Source organism: Xyrauchen texanus, chromosome 37, assembly GCF_025860055.1.
Source record: "Xyrauchen texanus isolate HMW12.3.18 chromosome 37, RBS_HiC_50CHRs, whole genome shotgun sequence".
NCBI lineage: Eukaryota > Metazoa > Chordata > Actinopteri > Cypriniformes > Catostomidae > Xyrauchen > Xyrauchen texanus.
Window position 1 is genome coordinate 11,382,268 of NC_068312.1, and position 22,538 is coordinate 11,404,805.

Consider the following 22,538-nt stretch of genomic DNA (forward strand, 5'->3'; position numbering starts at 1 on the left):
GTGGTTTGGATGCAACACCACACCCTGAACAGTTAAAAAGGTTAAAAAGATATGTCTTTTCATATGCAAAACTGAAATGCAGTTTTTTCCAAAGGCCCATACACTTACAAAAAAACCCTCTTTGGGAGAATCTCACCTTTTGACCCCTGGACTGATACCTGAACATGTTTTAACGTTCCACTGTATGACTATGTGATTTCAAACAAAGATAACGATTTCCCTTGTGACCAAAACTAAAGACACTGCAATACATGAAAGTGAAAACAATCACACACACACGCACACACAGAGGTAACAAAAAAACCATTGCCCATCAGACGACAGGAAATCATCTTAATGACATTTTTTCTCAGGTAGGACAAGGAATAGGTAAATCCCTATATGCAGATGATGGAGCCATGTGGAAAAGAGGACGGAATGTTAAATTTGTTGAAAAAAGCATGCAGAGAGCAGTAGAGGAAGTGGAAAAATGGGTAAACATCTGGGGTTTCAAATTGTCAGTAGAAAAAGCATAAGTTATCTGTTTCTCAAAAAGAAGAGTAGCCCACAAATAAAATTAAAATTATATGAACAAATATTAGAACAAGTATCGGAAATTGATATTTGGGGTTGTGGATGGATTCAAAACTTAAATTTGACAGTCACATAAAGAAAATAATAGATAAGTGTAAAAAGGAATAAATGTTTTAAGATGTCTGGCAGGGGTAGATTGGGGTGCAAGTCGGCAATCACTAAAAAGAATATATTGTGCAATGATCAGACCAATAATAGATTACGGATGCATAATATACAGCTCAGCATCAGCATCCAAGTTAAAGAAAATAAATGGTATTCAGTCACAAGCATTACTGAATATGTTGTGGAACATTCAGAACATCCCCTATTCCAGCAATGCAGGTAGAAATGGCAGAAATGCCTCTGGATGTTAGGAGGTTACAATTAAAAATGTCATATTGGAGTACTCTAAAGGGACACAATGAGAATCACCCAGTGAAAAAGATCCTAGAAAAATGCTGGGAGTATGGAAAAGGAGAAATAAATAGTTTTGGATGGAATGTAGAAAAGAAGCCCAGAACATAGAAATAAATAATATAAATATTAGTCCCACAGTGGTAATACCATCAATACCTCCATGGCTTTTCCCTAAACCGGATGTAGATCTAACATTGCAAGACAAGATACAAACAAAGGAAATAAGCATAACAAAGGATATAGTTGTGAAGCAGCACCTAAGTCAAGAATATTATAACAGTATTCAAATATTCACGGATGGATCTAAGAATCCAGATACTGGACATGCAGCAGCAGCAGTTTACATTCCACATTTTAAATATAGTATTGAAAAGAGAATTACAGATCATGCTTCAGTATATACTGCAGAGATGATTGGAATTTTAATGGCACTTCAATGGGTGGAAGACGTTCATCCTATGGATGTAGTGATTTGCTCAGACTCCTATTCAGCTTTACTGAGTATAAATAGTGGAAAGTCAGCGTCCAGGCAGGATATCTTGTATGAGATACTACAAAATATGTACAGAATATACAGAATAGGTGTAAATATTTCATTTTTATGGGTTCCAGCACATGTGGGGGTAGAGGGTAATGAGGAGGTTGATCAGTTGGCAAAGAGATCTTTGAAGCGTAGTGTAATAGACATTAATGTAACACTGAGTAAAACTGAAGTCAAAGCAATAATAAAATCTGCCCTAAACAAGATGTGGCAACAGAAATGGGACAAGGAGACAAAAGGAAGACATCTGTATAAAATTCAAAATAAAGTTGGGGGTGAGAGAAATAAATCACGGAAGCAGAAAGGAAGATTCCATAATATCTAGGCTTCGAATAGGGCATACATGCCTCAATTACTCAATGTTCATCATAGGGAAAAGAGAATCTGCAAATTGTGATAAATGTGGCTTGTCAGAAACAGTTGAACACGTGTTGATTCATTGCACAGAATACTGACAGAGAAAGAATCAATTTTGCAGAAACATTAAGCTACATAGGTATTGATACATTGTCAGTCAATAGCATATTTCAAAAGCGCACAGAAAGAGAAAAGGGTCTATAGTGCTTTAATGAGGTATCTAAAGGAAACAGGATTGGTTAACAGAATATAGGTTGATATATATATATATATTATATATATATATATATATATATATATATATATATATATATATATATATATATATATATATATATATTTTTTGTTTTTTGTTTTTTTTGATAATTTGCTTCACTCTGTTAATGCTTCACACTCCTGACCAGTTGGTGGCGGTAAATGCACCTTTTAGCTGGTTTGCCAACCGCCATAAAACTTTGAAAGAAGAAGAAGAAGAAGAAGACAGGAAATCATCGCGCGCCCTCTGGTGTTTGAGGAAGGGCTTCACACCCTCAGACTAACACCTGAAGTTCATCACCAGCACAAATCCAATTTAGTTACGTTCTTTTCTGGATTTCACCGTGTTTGTTAGGTTGGCGTCGATGCGAACAGCACTTTTCACATTAAAACAATGTAGTTGGTTTTGTATATTTGCTGCAGAGTAAATATTATTCACCTATCAACTATATATGCATGTTAAGTGTACGTTGGTGACCATTTTCTCAGGCAAAGAGAGATTAAACGCCCCTTTGATACAACTCGAAATATTTTACGTGAAAACAGTGCTCTTTCTCTTGTCCTCACGCCATTTTATATCTGAACAGTGTTCATGCTGAGAACCTGAAATGACAACCTGTTTTGTTCTGAATGACTCTGTAACTTCAATCAGTCTTTCTGAACTCTCCAGCTCAACTTCTGTGTCTGACAGAACCTGTGTTCACTGGGGTAAGCTCATCTACCTCATATACAACAAAGAATAATTTCAGTTCCCTCTATTTAATTGTTGTTTTATGTTGTGTATTTCCTCAAAGGTTGTGTACTCAGTGATTCTCAGACCACAGCTGTCTTTAAAGCAGACAATGATCTTCTGGAGAACCAGTTTTTCATCAAAACGGTAACACCAATCTTCTATCAGTTCTGTTTTCAAACCCAGTTCAGAGAAACTCATTCATTTGTATTTTTGGGCCATTGGAGGGCCCAATTTCTAAATGGTGGACAATCAATATGTTTTTTTTTCCCAATAGCCAATTCTTAAACCTTTAAAATGATTTACCCCCTAATCTTAACGGAATAGCCCTTGTTCCCCCAGTCTGAAAAATCTCACCCTCATGCCATCCCAGATGAGGATTTTTAGAAGAATATTTCAGCTTTGTAGGTCCATTCAATGCAAGTGACTGGTGACCAGAACTTTGAAGCTCCAAAAAGCACATACAAGTAATCCATACGACTCAAGTGGTTAAATTCATGTCTTCAGAAGTGATCTGATAGGTGTGGGTGAGAAATAGATAAACATTTAGTCCTATTTTATTATAAAATGTATTCCTTGCCCAGTAGGTGGCGATATACACGAATAATGTGAATTATCAAAAACAAAATAATTAATAATCTTAGGAGAGAAGAGAGTGCTTAGGAGGACTGTTTGAAAGTGTATATTCAGTAAAAACAAATGACTGATTGATCAGAATCATTGATCTGTTTTTCACCCACACCTATCGTATCATTTCTGAAGACATTGATTTAACCACTGGAGTGGTATGGATTACTTTTATGCTGCATTATGTGATTTTGTTTTGGAGCTTAAAAGTTCTGGTCACATTTACTTGCATTGAATGAACCCACAGATCAGAAATATTCTTCTAAAAATCTTAATTTGTGTTCATCAGAAGAAAGTCATGCACTTCTGGGATGCCTGAGGGTGAGGAAATGACAAGAGAATTTTAATTTTTGAGTTAATTATTCCTTTAAATATTTGTTCTTGGATTCACTACAGTACATAAGTTGTTGGAAAAGTGCATGAATGGCCTCGCAGAAAACATACACGGACACAATTTTTTATAAACAGGGTTTTTGTTCTTTCAATATTGAAATTTGATTTCCATGGTTTCACAGATATGTCTTAGTGAGGAGGCAGGAGATGAGATGCATGTTGTGGCTGTTTGTGATGGGGTTGGAGATTCCAAACCATTGCCTATTGCTACCCTTCGCCACTGTATGCCAATGGTGAATTATTATGGCTGGTAGTTTGCAAGATCATGAAAGACTTAAGAAATTGCCAATCAGGAGTGTACACGAGATGTTTTAAAACTGTTGTTGTCATGTGTTGCAGATCAGTTTTCCTGGTTTGGAGCTTATCCCCCCTGTCACCTTTAACCTGTACTCTGGAAAAGGACCTGTGTTCATTTCTGCTCAGCATATTACATGTAAGGGCTGCGTTTTGTTATTCTATTGCTATCATCTATTGTCAGTATTAATGACTTATTTTTCCTTTTTGTAGTGAATCCTATTGAAATGACAGAGGTGGAGGAGGACGATGACGACGACGACGACGATGATGATGATGAAGAAAGTTAAATGGCAGTGATGTGTGCCTCTGGAGTTGTTTTTTTGACAGTTTGAACCTTGATGGGTCCGTTGAGGAAAGCAATAATTGTGAAGTTTGTTGATGTTTGTTTCTGAAGCTTCTCGATGTTTCCCAACAATCAAATCTTGTATTAACTTGAAATGTTTTAATAGTAATGCCAAACTACAAGCCTGGGCCACTTGTAAATAAATAAAAATGAGACTTGCAATGTAAGTAAAACAAAGAAAATGTGTATGACTAATGCATTTCAACCCAATCTAAACAAAATCTAGATGTACTTTGAGGACATGTATTGTAGCTTTATCAAACAATACATCGATATGGGTAGTTGACAGTGTGGCGTGGTATACTGCATCTAATATTTTAGTTAATTATGCATGCAATTGTTTTTTTTAACCTTGTTGTAATTTAGAGACCACATGAAATAGCTATGTTTCAAAATCCATTTGTCACACTGCAGACCTGTTTAAAAGACCAAAATTGTGAGAAATATTTAGTTAAATATATTGAAGATAATGTTAACTGAATGAGCTCAGTTTGACTGTATTTCCCTCTCCACCTCTTTCTCCATTTGCAAATGTTATTAATTCTAAACTTATTATATTTAAATTATATTTTTTGCTTAATTAGTAGTGGCCACAATACAAGATCTAGCTTAGTAAGAGTGGTAACATTCTAATTTAAGGCTATGACATAGTCTGCACCCGAAAGCTGGAAAATGCTAATAAGGTGCCTTTTCAAACTGTTCTGTTTCCTTAAGAGTTCCATTCATTAAACCCCTTGTCGGTTAAGCCATTAACTGATTAGGCAGCAAGTCCGCTGGTTACAGAGTTAACGAGTTGTTGCTAGGAAACGGTTACAGTGCATCTTAGCAACAGACAGTAAACAAACCATGGCTCATTGTCGCTGACATCAGACTGGAGAAATGTCTCATAGAACATTGCACCAACACAGGATGTCAGCTCGCTCAGTGTTTGACGGTGCGCCTTTCTCTTCTACTGAGATGAAGTTTATAGAGGACTTCAAGCGAGACGCGCACCCTGATAAAGTAAATCTCGCAGTGAGGGGTGAGTGACTTTAGTACCTCTGCCCCACACTGTACTAGACTAACAGAGACTAGTAATAAATAATGAATCAATGCTTTGCAAAAGAAGTGTGACATGATTAACTATTTAACAGCACAGTGTAGGCTCGGTGATTCTCAAGTGTATTTTTTTGTTCACAACCCAGGATTTACATTGGACATTGAGCTGGGACCCAGTATAGGACAGTACCAGAATTGTTTAATGTACAAAATTTCAATGATTTCAATCAAATATGAACATTTATTACCATGAACCAGTGGCGGCTGTTCATTTGAAGTCAAGGCCTTCAGTGTGATTCATGTAATTAAGAAAACTGTTTCACAATTAAAAAGACACCCTATGCATTTGGGCATCATACATTATGTCGTGTCTAACTAGTAATACAAATTGACATTTTAAAAACATGTCCACGCATGAAACCCAAAATTTGAAACAACACTTAATGATCAAGCAAGCCTAATTTTAACTGCAGTATGACTGTTTTGTGAAATGAATATCTCCTGAACATTCATCATTTTTCATATTAATCTACCAAGGAGGTCTGTAATACCTGGAAAAATATATCTAATAATATTTGCGATTTAAATGATTCTTGCAATACATTTCATTTAGCCAGGGTACACTGTTATGCTGCATCCCATTCAAATTGGATTGATGTGGGATATACCTAATTGATATCTCCGACCATAAATGCATTCCATTCCCCAATATTCGGAAGATGACATTTAAGGAAACAAAACTGCAATGCGCCCGTTAGCGTAGCAGGGGTTTGACTCTCATTAGAGAAGTCTCCTAGCAACCCAACTGATAAACAATGCTGTTTATGCTTCAGGTTTACGATTATCAAAAGAGATTATAATGTTTTATACACCTGTTTCTGCAGGCGTTTAATATCATGCAGAAACTCATTTATCGATATTACTTAGTAAGTGAATGTTTATCACTTACTTTGTATATCTCCCTGAGTGTCTACATCATGCCCCTGCATCTCGACGAAATCGGAGTTGAGAATTTCTGCAGGAGCCTCCAAGTTGTAATTCTGAATTAAAGATGCATTCCATTGCACTTTTCCGAGTAAGAAGTTGTCAAATCAGACTTTCAGAGTTGAATGGAACACAAATTACTACCATTATACTGGCTTAACGGAAACATTTTCAGTTTTATAAATGCGAGCATAACACATGGAACAAAGTATTAGCCAATAATAATAATAGAGGATAATAATACCAAAATACAATATATCTGATGCACAGATTTGAACATAAACACAAAAGATATGGGAAGCATTTTCTTCTCCCTTCTAAAAGTAGATAAGCCAATTTATGTAGCTATCCTAACAAAACAGTTATATGGTTGACTGGGTGATTCTCGCAAAACCTTTCAAGAAAATGTCCTTTTCATATTTAACCACAAAATAATACCAAAAAAAAAAAAATATATATATATATATACACACACATATATAATTCTGAAATTGAATTTTGCATAAAGAAAAGGAAGCCTACACTAAGATTTGGGCATTGTGGCATTATTCAGGATACTCCCAGTTCTTATTACCAAAAATCATCTGTTTGTGTGATTTCTACTATTCCCAGTAAAAAAAAAAAAAAAAGATGACATACAATGATCTTTTTTATTATAATTACTAAAAAATATATATAAATATACTGTATATGGGGGCTGGTCAGGGGCGCCTGCAGGATTTAATCTGAGGGTACGTACAGAAATCTGCCTAATAAACCTTATATCTGGGGGGTCCATGGGTATGCTCCCCCAGGAGATTTTGTTGTTGTTGCAAAAATCAACAGCAAAGCATTCCATCCTGGTGACTTTGAGATATTCATTTGTTTTATTTTCTTAAGTATGAGTAACATTCATTTAACTATTGGCTAAAGCATTTCTTCCAGCAACCGTTCAGACAGACACATTATCGTGCTAAAAATGAAAAATGCACCACAACGAATATAGCAGAACGCAAGTGTCTCGCAAGTGTCACTTCAATCAGTTGAAGAAGTTCTTTTTAAATTGACACAGCATCTAAAAATGCAGTGCTTCCATGAGAGATGCTAAAAGCACAGTGAAATGTGACACAGTTGTCAAAAGACATCCATCTAGCGAATGTTTATATGGAAAACTATTTAAAAAGAGTGCAAGCGATGCAAAAACACGTTTAGTTTGAACAGCCCCATGTTTACATGACACAGCACTAGCTGAAGTTTCTCAAATTTACCTCTCAAAAAGAAAATGAACTTTTTTTCAGTTCATTATTGGTACATTTCCTCTGTATCCAGTGCTGTTTGTTCTCCGTGTTCATAAATATCCCGATGCCATTTTACTATGTGAGAGACCGCTCTAGGCGCGGACTGGCCAATGGGAATTTTCTGGCGAAACAGGGCCATATGGGCCGCTATAAGCTGCATTGGTCTGCCACATTATGACAGAACCCTTCTGCATATTGTTTCACGGCTCCCTTCATCATATTGCAGCCCCATTTCACTGCTGGCCCACAAGGAATGGGGGATGACCTCCTTGAGAATTCTAATGTTTAATGGTGAGTGATGCTCGACTTGCACCCCACAGGTGTTCAAATAGTGTTGGGTTTGGGGGAAATTTTGTTTATCTGTAGGAATGCAGCAGAGCCTTTGGAATAATGTTTAGAGTCGTTGTCATGGTAAAAAAGTGCCCGACCACCCACAGTGGGGAGAGAGCATGAATTCTTTTAAGATTTTACAGAACATCTGAGAATTAATGATGCCATTGATGAAGTGCAATTCTCCCACACCTTCAGCACTCATAAATCCCATTATAAGAACTTTTCCACCATTGTACAGTACATGTGTGTACCAAGCACTTCCCACTGTACTCCTCCCCATGTGGTGACATGCATTTTGGATTCCATCAGATACAAAAAAATACTTTGGGCTCATGACACCAGCTTATTGATTCTCAAAGGTCTGCACCTTTTTCAGTATGGGCCTTTGAAAAGACTAAATAAGTCTTTTTTATGCTTTGGGTTCATCAGTTTCTCATGCATGGATGGCACCATGCATTCCACTTCTTTGCAGAGCGTGTATTACTGTGTGAGATGAAACACTCACTCCAGTTTGGCTTCCTGCAGCTTTTGCCAGCTCTGAGGCAAGTGCTTGGTGATTGTTAGCAAAAATTGCTCATCATGAGTTGAATGCTTACAGCGATGGTCTGTACATTTTAGGAATTTTGTCACAAGTCCATCCTTTTTAAAGCTACACTATGTAACTTATATATTAAAAAAAAATATTAATGAGAGAGTGCAACAAAAATCCATCTTCCAAACCATCTTTACCCAAATACACTTTGATAAACCTATAATAGTGATTTATATTATAGAGCTGTTGGGACATTGTGATCCTCGCATCTTTACAAAAGTCGCAGAAGCAGCCCTTGCCCTGCTAGGGGAAAAGGGCATTCACATACTTAATTATCTTGACAACTGCCAGTTATCTCAGCCAGTTGGGGCTTCGGGTCAACTGGGAAAAGAGCAAACTGTCCCCGATTCAGAGCATCTATTTACTCGGGATGAAGTTAGACTCGTTCTCTATGATAGCAAGCCTCTCAGTCGAGCGCGCTCAGTCGGTGCTGAACTGCCTGAAGTCGTTTAAACAACTTAAACAATTTCAGAGGCTCCTGGGCATATGCTGTCCTCAGCGGTGGTCTCGCCAGTCTGGTTGATGCTAATGAGACCAGTCCAACACTGGCTTCAGACTCGAGTCTCAAGAAGGGCATGGTGCCATGGCATGCATTGTTTGGCCATCATGCCGATCTGCCACTGCATGTTCAGCCCTTGGACAGACCTTGCATTCCAGCGGGCAGGGGTCCCCTTAGAGCAAGTGTCCAGGCGTGACGCTGTTACGACAGACCCAAGTTAGGCTGGGGCACCGTGTGCAATGGACATGCAGCCGCAGGCTCCTGTACAGGGCCGCGACTGCATTGGCATATCAACTGCCACGAGTATTGCTGGCCCTGCAGAAGCTTCGGCTGTTGATCCAGGGCAAGAATGTGTTGGTCCGGATTGATAAAATAGCGATGGTAACGTATATAAACTGCCAAGACTGTTTACGCTCGTGTCACATATCACAACTCGCCTGCTGTCTCCTCCTCTGGCGTCAGCAGCAACTGAAGTCGTTGCGGGCCAGTCACATCCCGCGTGACCTCAACCGTACAGCGGACATGGACTATCATGGCAGGTGACACTCAGGGGAGAGTGGAGACTCCAACCCCAGATGGTCCAGCTGATCTGGAGTCGATTCTGCGAAGTTCAGGTAGACCTGTTTGCTACCCGGGAATCCTCCCACTTCCCGCTCTGGTACTCCCTGGCCAAGGCTCCCCTTGGTACAGACACGCTGGCACCTAGCTGGCCCCGGGGGCTGTGCAAGTATGCGTTCCCCCCAGTGAGCCTGCTTGCACAGACCTTGTGCAAGGTCAGGGAAGATGAGGAACAGGTCATCTTGGTGGCGCCATACTGACCCACCCAGATTTGATTCTCGGAACTCACGCTCCTCACGGCAGCCCTTCCCTAGCGAGTTCCCCTGAAGGAGAACCTCCTCTCTTACGGACGAGGCACTATCTGACACCCATGCCCAGACCTCTGGAATCTCCACGTCTGGCCCCTGGATGGAATGCGGAAGATCTAAGTGGCCTACCAACAGTGGTGGTAGACACAATATCTGAGGCCAGAGCTCCCTCTACAAGGCAGCTGTATACCTTGAAGTGGTGTTTGTTCGCAAATTGGTGTTCTTCCCAAGGTTAAGACACCAAGAGATGTGCAGTCGGGTCAGTACTTTTCATACTGCAGGAGAGGCTGGAGGGGTGGCTGTCCCCCTCCACCTTGAAGGTGTATGTGGCCTCTATTGCAGCGCACCACGATGCGGTGGACAGTAAGTCCCTGGGGAAACACAACTTGGGGTTCCTTAGAGGTGCTAGGAGGCTGAATCCTCCTTGGCCGCACCTCATTCCCTCGTGGGATCTCTCCGTAGCCCTGCTAGGCCTGCATAGAACCCCATTTGAGCCCCTAGAGTAATTTGAGCTAAATGCTCTCTCATTGAAGATTGCCCTCCTGACTGCGCTCACATCCATCAAGTGGGTTTGGTATCTGCAGGTGTTCTCGGTCAGCAACACCTGCCTGGAGTTCGGTCCAGAGTAGTCTCACATGGTCTTGAGACCCCGACCGGGCTATGTGCCAAGGTTCCCATGACCCCTTTTAGGGATCAGGTGGTGAGCCTGCAAATGCTTCCCCAGGAAGAGGCAGACCCAGCCTTGTCGTAGCTGTGTCCAGTGTGTGCTTTGCACATCTAATTGGACCGCATACAGAGCTTTAGACGCTCTGAGCAGCTCTTTGTCTGGTTTGGGGGACAGCAGAAAGGGAATGCTGTCTCCATACAGAGGCTTTCCCACTGGATCATGGATGCCATCGCTTTGGCATACCAGGTCCATGGTGTGCCCTCCCCTTTGGGAGTGTGGTGTCCTCCTGGCCACTAGCCAACGGCGCCTCTCTAGCAGACTTCTGTAGAGCAGCGGAATGGGCAACTCCCAATACCTTTGTGAGATTTTATAATCTCCAGGTTGAGCTGGTTTTGTCCCGTGTGTTGACAGTTACAAGCAGGTAAGTGTGTGGGCAGCTGGCCAGGTGTACTGCTTGCGCACAGCACCTTTCGCCTCCCTGAGGGGAAGACGTGTGCTTTTTTCTCCATTCATGTTCACGAGATGGGTAGGACTCCAGGTAGGACCACTGGGCTTCTTCCACATGCAGCTGGTAAGCCCATGTGACGTATTCTCCACGTTAACCTCCCCTTTGAGCAGGATGTTCTCTCCATGATATCTTTTCCTTTTGGGAAAGAACACCTTCCCTGACGTGAATACATATGGCCCCAGCTGAATTTTTTTTTCACTTTGTGGGGAGAGAAAAAAAATAGAGAAAAGGTTGTGGCTGGCACTGCCTGTTCCCATTGTAGATACGTAAAAAAATAAATAAAATTGTTTTCTCCCCAATTTGGAATATCAAATTCCCAATGCATTTTAAGTCCTCATGGTGGTGTAGTGATTCGCCTCAATCTGGGTGGCGGGGGAAGAATCTCAGTTGCCTCCTCATCTGAGACGTCAATCCGTGCATCTTATCACATGGCTTGTTGAGCGTATTACCACGGAGACATAGAGCGTGTGGAGGCTTCACACCATAACTTGCATTGCAAATGGCCAATCATTATGAAATTTACGGTGCACTTGTAGGTTGTCAAAATTAGTCGGTATACCAAATTTTGCAAGATTTGGCTACAAGGTGGCGCTATAATGAGCTAATTTGTATTTTTGCTAAAAACTTAAGAACCACAAGGACTAGAATAAAAAAACATCTGTTTCTTCTGAATCCATCAGTGCCACTATATTTTTTGGTCATTTTCTGGCCATATGTGCTTGGACCTCGATGATTGCCCCTTGCGGCTATATATAAATGTTGTAATTGACAGTTTATTTATTTATTTATTTTATTATAATTTTTTATTTATCTAAAAGGGCTAAATAGTTGATCGGCTTGTGATGCACGAATGGCTTGCATTTGTAGCACAGGTCTTGTCATGCTTTATTAGTGTTTAAGCTACCATTTAGCTGATGATATCACTTTGTGATCATGATGAAGGATTAAATCAAGATGTAGATTGGAATGCAGGTGTGAAAAACTTAATGTAAATTAAATAGACTGCTCCTCTCTCGCTGTTGCGTGCATGCTAGTGATTACTTCTCTGTGGGATTTAAAAAAAATATTAAATTATATAAGAAATATTTTAGATTCCACATAATTTTGTGATCAGTAATCAAACAATAACATTTGCGACTCATTTTGTACAAAAGGACAGGTTTTCTTTCATTAAAGCACATGCTCTGTGAAAATTCACATGCAAGATTTTTCACATGTGTGTTTTGCAGAAATGTTTCATCCAAACTGTTATGCTGATATCATTTGTAATGAAAAATAAATGTGTAAAATAGAAAAAGTCAAAATAGAAAAATTTTCACAAGTGGACTCAAACTTCGGAGTTTAATTTACATACATGAGCATGTTTTTGACACAGCCATTGACCTGGAAAATAAAACATTTTTAACACTCCATGTCAAAAAGGTTGCCGACCCCATGTCAAATCAATGCTTTATTCATCTGCTGCAGTAATGCAATTGATTTCAAACTTAATTTAAACCCGTATTAGCTATAAATTTATTACAGGCCCTATATATAATATTTATAAATATTTGGATTAATATGCATTATTTATATGAATTATCTTTATTTGGGGGCCTTTCTCAGCAAATAAGCCTGATTATGTAATGATGATGTTTGCGATTAATTTGATTAATTATTCCCCATGTCATGTAATTAATTAGAAAAATAAATATTGATTGTGATTTATGGTTTCATGATGATATTATATAGAGTACAGTTATGATAATTGTGTTGTAAAATGTGCATAACTGTGTAATATTCTGGTAAGCACTGAATATTTGCGATACTGTTTTACGGCGCCAGGGATGGGTTGCTGGTGATTTTGGGTATTGGAGCACATGTAAAAGATTGAGGCAGGTGAACGAATAAAGGTTCCAAGTTTGTTCGGTACTCGCTGTACGTCTCCTTATTTATGACTGCACGCCCTGTGCAATATAACATAGTAAACGAGAACAAGACAAACTGTCATGAAAATAATGTCACGATGAAAAAAATCTTATTTGTCCTAAAAATAGACTTAATTTTAAAATATATGCAATATATATAGCAAAAATTGTTTTATAACAAAATTGTATTAATTAAAATAATAAATAATACTAATTATATTATTATTATTATTATTATTATTAAGGATTACTCAATTCAATTTGATACAATTTTGTTATGAAATTGAAATGCATAAATCTTAAAAGTATTCTTTTTTCATGTGTATATGCAAAATATAATTTCTTATTTGTTTCGTTTGATTTCAGAGTAAAATAAGACCAGGACAGTATTATTTAAATATTGCATTGATTTTACACTGCTGTCTGCGATACTATCAGAACAGACCTGTTACCCAATTTTGGGTCGTTAACCACAAGTTAGGAGCAGTGGCATAGATCATAAGTCAAGTTTTCTGTTGCCAAACACTGTGCATGAACATTGGCATTTTTTAAGACATTGCATGAACAAGACTTTCAACTGTAATGCACACAAAACTGATCTGTTTGTAATTGAGTGTGTACTTGTGTTTATGACCAGAATATGTTGGAGAGCAAGGACAAACCGCATGGCTTCCTCTGATTCGAAAAATCAAGCAACAGATTGCCACAGACCCGACTCTTACCCCAGAGTACCCACCTATTCTTGGTCTTCCAGAATTTACCACAAGGGTGACAGAACTTGCTTTGGGCAGCAACAGCCCTGCCATTTTGGAAAGCAGGGTAACATCCTTTAATATTTTACGTAACCAACGTCGCACACTCACGTTAATTCCTAATCTTGCTTGTCATCAACAGTGACTCGCAAGCTGAATACACTGATAGCACTGAGGAGGCTTGGTACATATTATGTACTACATAACCAATCTGTATTGTAGTTTGTTTGTAGATGGTTTAAAACCGGTCGTCCTCAGCACTATCTTGAAATGTCAGTCCAAGCTGTAAACCATGTAAGGCTTATTGACCTGATTAACATTATGTTCCAATGTTTCTATTGGTGTACATGTCCTGTTTGAGTAATTGCAAGAATAGACATTTAAAGGCCTGACACAAACCCCAGGCTATGGAATAATTTCCTTTGACCTTCTACTTTTAAACCAGATTGAACCAACAAATGCACACTGTTGAAATAGGGATGTAATCATCATTGGTCATGTAAAGGACTGATATTGCTTTTAACCCTTAAATGCATGGGCTTTATGCCAAACATTTAAGGGTTAAAAGTGACAGTTTGCTATGGTACACTGTGTTTTTAATTGGATGCTAATAAAAAAGCTTAGAAGAACTGTACATTTAAACAGTTGTATGTTTTGATCACTAAAGGTGCACATATATTTTTGCACAAAAATAATGAATATACACTTTAAACATATGTTTAATATAATGCACACTCACGTGGGATGAAGACTCCAGTCATATTATAACAGCTTATAAAATCTATTTTATTCATGGAATGGGTTGCACCAAGGACCAACATATTAAGATCATATAACTAGCCTAATAGTACTCGCTTTATGTCAGTAACCCCCTGTGTTTGGACACTCAGTTAAAGAATAAATTAGTGGCTGTGAATCTACACCAGCAGGTGTCAGTATAAGTGCAAGACCACTGCCATACAGAGAACATGGCATTCACCCTAACCATCTTTTGCCATTTTTTCCAAGTTTAATTTAACAAATGAATGACAAAAATGTTGAGCTTTGGATCACAACATAGCAAAATTACCTGCTTAGTGAAAATGTGTGATGTTCTTTCCCTTTTCTAAGGTCTTCGGAGTCCAAACAGTAGGATGTACTGGGGCATTGCGTCTGGGTGCTGAGTTACTGAAATCTTGGTACTGTTCAAGCTCTTCCTGGAGTGGGCCTGTCCTCCTCCCCTCTCCATGTGATGGTGGGTATTAAGAGTGCCTATGACATTCTGTGCTCTTAGATGTGTATTTTACCTGTTCAGATTTGATTCTATTTGCCTTATTTAATTTGATATAAAATGTGTCTACTCTCTGTCATGTTCTAGCCATTTTTAGTCCAAAACAATGAAGATGAACCTTAAAAATATCATAAAAGATCTTGCAGGTCACCATGCACTTTTTAATATGCAATTGTAGTGGTACATCAGACAATTCCCATGTTGTTTCTTGTAGAGTCACTAGCAGGCCCCTTTAAGGCAGCTGGGATCGATGACGTGCAAAACTACCATTACTGGGATGCAGAATCCCATGGAGTGTGTGTGGAAAACATTGTGCATGACTTAGAAAACGCCCCAGAACAAAGTGTGGTGGTCCTGTTTGCCTCTGGTCACTGTCCCACTGGTGCCGACCTCTCTCAGGAAGAGTGGAAACGTGTAGCTGAGGTCATGGTGGTATGGTTTCAGAATAAAAATAAAAAATAAAAAAGATGAGGAAGAGTTAGAGAGAGAGGGAGTCCAATTATTTAAGTTTCCAGGGTCCAGTTATTATTAGGTGTGTAAGGCCAGTTTTTCTTTCTGGGCAAAATCAAATATACTTCAGCCTCAGTAAACATCTCATCATGAAGATTACTGACCACAAAGAATCTCTCTGAAGTTTTGAAACACTTACTTTCTTGTAGTTCAGGCTAATTCATGCTGTCAGATGTATAAACCACTAGACGGCAAATCATTAATGGGTGATGTTTTGACTTTGATCTTCACAAGTTTATATTTGGCAAATTTAAGGTTGTATTACTAAAAACCACAGAGTGAGTCAGTTGCTTTTGTTGTTTAATTCTGAATGTTTTATCAGTAGTATCTGTCAACCAGACATCTTTTAATACCATTCTTTCTTTTTGTCTTTATTAGAAGCGTCAGATGTTTCCATTCATCTTGTTGCCTGCTCAGGGTTTGTGCAGTGGTTCTGTTGAGCAGGATGCCTGGGCTTTGCGATACTGTGTGTCTTTGGGACTTGAGTTGCTATGCGCTCAATCTTTTTCCCACAACTTTGGTCTCTATGGTGTGTTTTCTATATTTTATTGGGGTTTTGAGTTTTATTAATGCAAATTTTTATATCTGTAATATCTGAAGAGTAATGGTTTTGAATTAGAGCTGAAAAATGATTCCCGTATTTTTTACTTACAGAGGTGCAAGGTAATTTTGCCAAGTAGAACATGGAATCCTGTTTCAACATCCTTGACTAATACATTTTTATACATACTGAAGTGAAAAAAAATTATTCAGTGCGGGCGAAGGGTGGAGGTTCCAAGCAGTCTAGCAAGGCGGAGTGAATGTGTGCTCAGCTTAAAACATTGCCACTCTATGCGAGTTATAGCGAATCTGGTTCCAACGCAATACAGTCTGAACTATGTTTTTTGGTTTTGGAATTGGAGGTGCTGGTATGCCCTTATTCCACCCCAATTTAACCCCTGGACTGTGGTGACATTTCACAAAATTACTTAACGATCTAAGGTGAAATTTCAACTAGGTGGTGCTAAAAGTGAGTTAAATTTTCTCTTTAACGCATGATCTTTTTTAACATTAATGCTCTATGAAGTTTTAAATCAACATAACCTACATCCCTACTTAAACCTTAAGCCAAAACCTAAAGGTGGGGTATGTGATTTGCAAAACGGCCGGCAGATTTTGAAAATACACAACTCATAAGGTCCTACCTTCTCTCCTCCAACGCTGGCCCTGACTCCACCCATTCGAAAAACATGGACGCGCAATCATGCACGAGCGAAAACTCAGATGCTTGAGAGCGAGCCAGGCTAGCATAGGTTGGAGTTTCTGCATGGCGTCACCATGTACCTGCTAAGACCGTCAACATGGCACAACATTCAGCGGTAAATTGCACCAGATATTATTAACATTCAGCAGTCACGTAAATCATTAGTATTGTTAGAAAATTGATGTTTTTGAAATGTAAATATATATTGTATAAATATATATAAAATATATAAAAATATATTGGACGTCCTGGTTGTCACCGAAGTTTATGGCTAAATATAGGGCTGACCGATATAACGTTATCAGATGAGATTGTTATGCGCATCTCGTCAGTAAAGCACATAACATAAAGTGCATTCATTGATTAGTAAATCGCCATCAGCTGCTTTCAGATGGAGCGGCGTATACTACACAGAGCCGTAGTTCACTAACAAGCTGGGCCGTGATAATGAAGGGTAAATTGCCCAGCTTGTCAGTGATGAACTACAGCTCTGTGTAGTAAATGCCGCTCCATCTGAAAGCAGCTGATGACGTAACGGGACACGCGCCAGGGTGGTGGGGGAGGGGGCATGGTACGACCGTTTGATTGACACATTTTCTGTCCAATGATTCTAGATGGTCTTGAAAATGATCGGCTGGAGTTTTTCGAGTCCTGCCCGTTCCACAGATGATTAAATTGCTTAATTTTCATTTCAGTGCTTCTAATTTACAGCCAGTAAGTGGGTTAGGAATAGGATTTCAAGTTATTTTGAAAAAATGGTCAAAAAAGAAAATCACATACCCCACCTCAAAGAGTGTTGAAAAAAGCAAATGTGAAAACGCATCCGCTGAAGCAACCACATCAATTTTGTGGTACTTCTGACACTTTCGCCTTACATTTTGACTCGCATTCTACCTTCAGAACGCATTCCTGGTCCTTTGCATCGCAAGTACAACACTCTATCAGTTGAACTACTGTACAATTAATCATGCTGAAACAAGCTTATAAATGTCGTTTTTCACATAATGCAAACATTAAATGTATCCGCTTAGAAGTCATTCGCTCTAGAAAAAGTATTTATATGTCATAATATAGCATCGTGTGATGAACAAGGTGAAAAGAAAGTGTTTATGGACTGATAATCTGCCATTTTAGTTGTGATTTGTGTAATAAATACAATGAGCAACGTAAAAATCATTTTGCAGAAATGTAAGTGTAGTAATGTGTTTCTATGAGACCAGGTTGGGGCTATAATACCTGGCAAGAGATGCTGTATCCTGTAGAATTTCCATTAATCTCAATGGCAGTTTAGCTAGTGTATGTACCCCTGGAAGTAAGTGACCCACATGTTTTCATTTTGCTCTTGGGCACTTAGATCTGGGCAATGAAAGAACATTACATCCTGACAACACTGATTGGCTAAAGGCACAATAAAGTGGCAGTCACACTACAATTTGTGCTGCATTCATTCCCATTCAAACACATATGAACATGGGATCTGGAAATACTTGAGTTAGAGACTCATACTTGAGTCATATTTTAATATACTTCATAGAATGTGATGATGTATTCCCGCATAACCCTGGGATGTGATAAGAATCCCATGAAACCTGGCAGGCACAGGCCATGCCATATGTACTCACATTTGGTTTTATTACCGTTGTGTTCTTAGAAGTCTCCTTCAGGAAGAGCACATCCACAAAGGTTAATCACATTAACACACAAAGCTAGCCAATATTGTACTGTTGCAGTATACTTTATGACATATAACGTGTGAGTAAGGGCAGCCGGTGGACTTTCTGGTGCCCTCCTAGGGTAAGATGGTGCCCCCCTAGGGAGTTGGTGCCCTACGCAGACTACGTAGTTTGCTTATTGGGAGTGACAGTACTGCTCGAAAGACTTGAGACTTGACTCGGACACCAGCATAAAGACTTGTGAACATCTCTGAAACAAACAGTACATGTTTAACATCTGCATGTTATATTGTGCAGGAAAGTGGAGTAGACAATATATTTAAAAATTTTAAATATACTGTAATATTATTTGTTATGTGTGATGTATTATTTACTTAAACCAGAAGCCCTCTAGCGTGACATCCTTGCAACTGTGTAGAGATAAGAGGCAACGGATCTAGACACAGCTCTTAAATAAATAATAATAAAAAAAACAATAACCACTAGAAACAAACCATTGCAGTCATAAAGGAACAAGAACCAACAAATACACAGAGAACATGAGAATCAGAATCAGCTTTATTGCCAAGTATGCTTACACATAAAAGGACACAACAAAACAAAAAACAATACAAAAACAGCAGCAAGACATAGATAATTATAATTAAAATATATATATATATATATATATATATATATATAATAATTATACACATACGTACATACAAACACAGACATACATACACATACGTAGTGCAAATCTAATACAACTCTGTTATCTGTAATATACAGTGCAAATGTACAGTGCTCATTACTTTTTCTTTTTTTTCTCCCATTTCCCAGAGGAATGAAATGGCAGAAGAGGTTGGATGTGTTGGATAAATGTAAAAAAGACTTAACTGTGTATTGCACATAGTTATTGCTCAATGGGGCAGTTTTAACTGTTCATGGGATTGATAGCCTAAGGTAAAAAACTGTTCCTGCGGCTGACAGTTCTGGTGCTCAGAGCTCTGAAGTGTCGGCCAGAAGGCAACCATTCAAAAAAGTAATGAGCAGAGTGAGTGGGGTCTAGAGTGATTTTCCCAGCCTGGAAGTATATAGTTCTTGAAGGGGGGCAGGGGGCAACCAATAATCCTCTCAGTTGACCGAACTGTCCTTTGTAGTCTTCTGATGTCTGATTTCTTAGCTGAACAAACTAGACAGTTATTGAAGTACAGAGGATACACTCAATGACTGCTGAGTAGAACTGAATCAGCAGCGCCTTTGGCAGGTTGAACTTCCTCAGCTGGCAAAGGAAGTACAACCTCTGCTGGGCCTTTTTCACAATGGTGTTCCTCCTAAAGTCTACAATCATCTCCACCGTTTTGAGTGTGTTCAGCTCAAGGTTGTTTTGACTGCACCAGACAGCCAGCTGTTCAACCTCCCTTCTGTATGCAGACTCTCGGAGGAAGCCGATGACAGTGGTGTCATCTGCAAACTTCAGGAGCTTGACAGAGGGGTCCATGGCGATGTAGCCATTGGTATACAGGGAGAAGAGTAGTGTGGAGAGCACACATCCCTGTGGGCACTAGTGCTGATTGTACAGTTGCTGGGAATGTGTTCCCCTGTCTCACAAGCTGCTGCCTGTCTGTCAGAAAGCTGGTAATCCACTGACAGATAGACATGGGAACAGAGAGTTGGTGTAATTTATTCTGGAGTATAGCTGGGACGATGGTGTTAAAAGCCGAACTGAAGTCCACAAAAATGATCCTTGTATATGTCTCTGGTTTGTCCAGATGTTGCAGGATATGATGCAATCCCATGTTGACTGCATTATCCACAGACCTGTTTGCTTGATAAGCAAATTGAAGAGTGATGTTCTTCAGGTGGGCCAACACCAGTCTCTCAAATGATATCATGACCACAGACATCAGGGCGACAGGTCTGTAGTCATTAAGTCCTGTGATTTTTGGTTTCTTTGGGGCAGGAATAATGATTGAGCACTTGAAGCTGCATGAGATTTCACACTGCTCCAGTGATCTACTGAAGTGAAGTCCTTTTGAATCCTATTGAAGTTTAATCTGTCTGTGTGAAAATGGGAGCCAGCTGGTTAGCACAGGATTGAAGACATGCTGGTGAGATGCCATCTGGGCGCAATATACACACACTCACCAGAATGAACGAGGAAATCTCCAGCGGCGAGTAGAATGGCTTACAGTTTATAAAGAGCACTTCCAAATTAGGACAGCACATTCCCTTTAATGTTGTTACATCTGTACACCAACTTTCATTGATGTAAACAGTCGTTTTCCCTGTTAACTCCGCAATGTGATCCGCTCTGAACAGCTCAAAGGCCAGCAGATGTAATGTGCTGTTCACAATAGTTTCACTCAGCCAGATTTCTGTGAAGCACAAGTCAGCAGAGTTTGAAAAGTCCTTTTTTGTATTGGTGAGATGTAGTTCCTCCATTATGTTAGGAAGAGAGGGTAGATTCGCTAGATGAATGCTCGGCAGCGATGTTCGAAAGCTGCGCCGACGGAGTTTGATTCGTCTCCCTCGCCTGCATCTCATAGCACCTTTAAACAACACAGCTGTGCCTCCGAACTAAATGTCCAGCAAAACATCAGAATATTCAAAAACCAGAAAAGGTTGTCTAGTATTTGCTGCTGAATATTCAGCAGTTTGTCCCTGATAAAACTGACTGGAAGAAAATTACTAAACACAAGGCAAACAAACAAAAACAACAAAAGAACTGAAGAGCTGAAGAGCTGAAGAGCTACACACCGAGGCAGCCATCCACAGCACCATCTTGTTGTGATGTGAGAGTATTGTGAGGGTATTATGTACAAAAAGACTAATGGGGTAGAAAGACACAGCTGGAAACAATCTAGGAAGGAATGATGAACTAAGACACAGCAAGGACAGAGTAAACAACTTCAAAATAAAAGTCCATGAATAATATTATCAGTCATAATGTCAAAATAATAGTAAACACAAAGACACCATAACATTACAATCATTTCCTTGTCTGTTGCATTGTCCAAAAAAGATTTTCATGCTCAAAACATTGTGTGACCGCCCCTTAAAGGGATAGTTCACCAAAAAAAAATGTAATTCAGTCATTTTACTCACCCCTGTGTTGTTAGAACCCCAATGGACTTTCATTTTCTGTTCTCTGGTTTGAGTGCACTACAGCTGTGTTGTGTTCTGTTGTCACTATTGCTGTGGCAGACCTGTTTTTAGATAAATAAAATTTGTTTTCGTATGAATGCCCCATCTTGCGAGTGATACTGAATTTTCATTTTTGAGTGAACTATTCCTTTAAGAACACAGTCCCAAGTCTAACACTTGCCTCTTATGCATGAGCTGAGACATCAAAGGCAGCAGACAAGGAAGAATAACCATTTCACACTTTTAAGAAACTTCTGAAAATCTGTCACTGGAAAAATATAAACAATAATATAATAAAATATTTACATTTTTGTATTCCTTACAAAAAAAAAAAATTCAGAATAAACCTCTATTTTTTAATGGATGTCAATGAAGAAAGATGCTTTTGGCTATGTAAAGGGAGGAAAAATTCTGACCGACTTTTAAACACTTTCAAATACTGTCATTGGTCCACATCATCGGTGGGAGTAAGCTCCACTTACCTTGAAGCTGACAGCTAATTCTGTTTCTGTTCTTCAATCAGTCAAAATCAAGAACACACTGGCGTGTAGAGCTATTAGCAAGCTGATGCTAATTTATCTACATCTTTATGATTGTTCACGTAGAGACATTTTACAAGAACATGTCATGTGTGTTTAATTAGTCTATAAAAGCAATCAAATGGACTCAAATACTCTCAAGTGTCCATGGACTCATGTGCCATCTGCAGCAAAAGCCATTCACACATCTGCTCAAAGTAAGGTATGCTCTTATCATCATTCTTTTGTCTGTTTTT

At 39.1% G+C, this 22,538-nt stretch overlaps 2 protein-coding genes across 2 annotated transcripts in view; both read left to right on the forward strand.

Annotated features, from left to right (window-relative positions):
* Nucleotides 1-2,407: 2,407 nt before the first annotated feature.
* Nucleotides 2,408-4,663, forward strand: LOC127631306 (nucleoplasmin-like). Its single transcript, XM_052109391.1, has 5 exons — nt 2,408-2,833; nt 2,920-3,002; nt 3,998-4,108; nt 4,215-4,308; nt 4,383-4,663. Exons 1-5 carry the CDS (start codon nt 2,734-2,736, stop codon nt 4,457-4,459), a joined length of 465 nt encoding a protein of 154 aa, XP_051965351.1. The 5' UTR covers nt 2,408-2,733; the 3' UTR covers nt 4,460-4,663.
* A 719-nt stretch (nt 4,664-5,382) lies between these two features.
* got1l1 (glutamic-oxaloacetic transaminase 1 like 1) overlaps nt 5,383-22,538 on the forward strand; it is a 34,285-nt gene continuing 17,129 nt past the window's right edge. The window contains exons 1-5 of the mRNA XM_052107959.1: nt 5,383-5,536; nt 13,824-14,005; nt 15,049-15,172; nt 15,423-15,640; nt 16,097-16,247. Of these exons, the coding sequence (XP_051963919.1) occupies nt 5,395-5,536; nt 13,824-14,005; nt 15,049-15,172; nt 15,423-15,640; nt 16,097-16,247 (817 nt within the window). The 5' untranslated portion in view covers nt 5,383-5,394. The remainder of the gene's footprint in view (nt 5,537-13,823; nt 14,006-15,048; nt 15,173-15,422; nt 15,641-16,096; nt 16,248-22,538) is intronic.

Bases quoted from the DNA above. Each gene is read 5' to 3' on its own strand.
- LOC127631306 (XM_052109391.1), top strand. From the start codon at position 2,734: ATGACAACCTGTTTTGTTCTGAATGACTCTGTAACTTCAATCAGTCTT. The intron at 2,834-2,919 runs GTAAGCTCATCT...ATTTCCTCAAAG, and splicing joins CAGAACCTGTGTTCACTGGG to GTTGTGTACTCAGTGATTCT. The intron at 4,309-4,382 runs GTAAGGGCTGCG...TCCTTTTTGTAG, and splicing joins TTCTGCTCAGCATATTACAT to TGAATCCTATTGAAATGACA.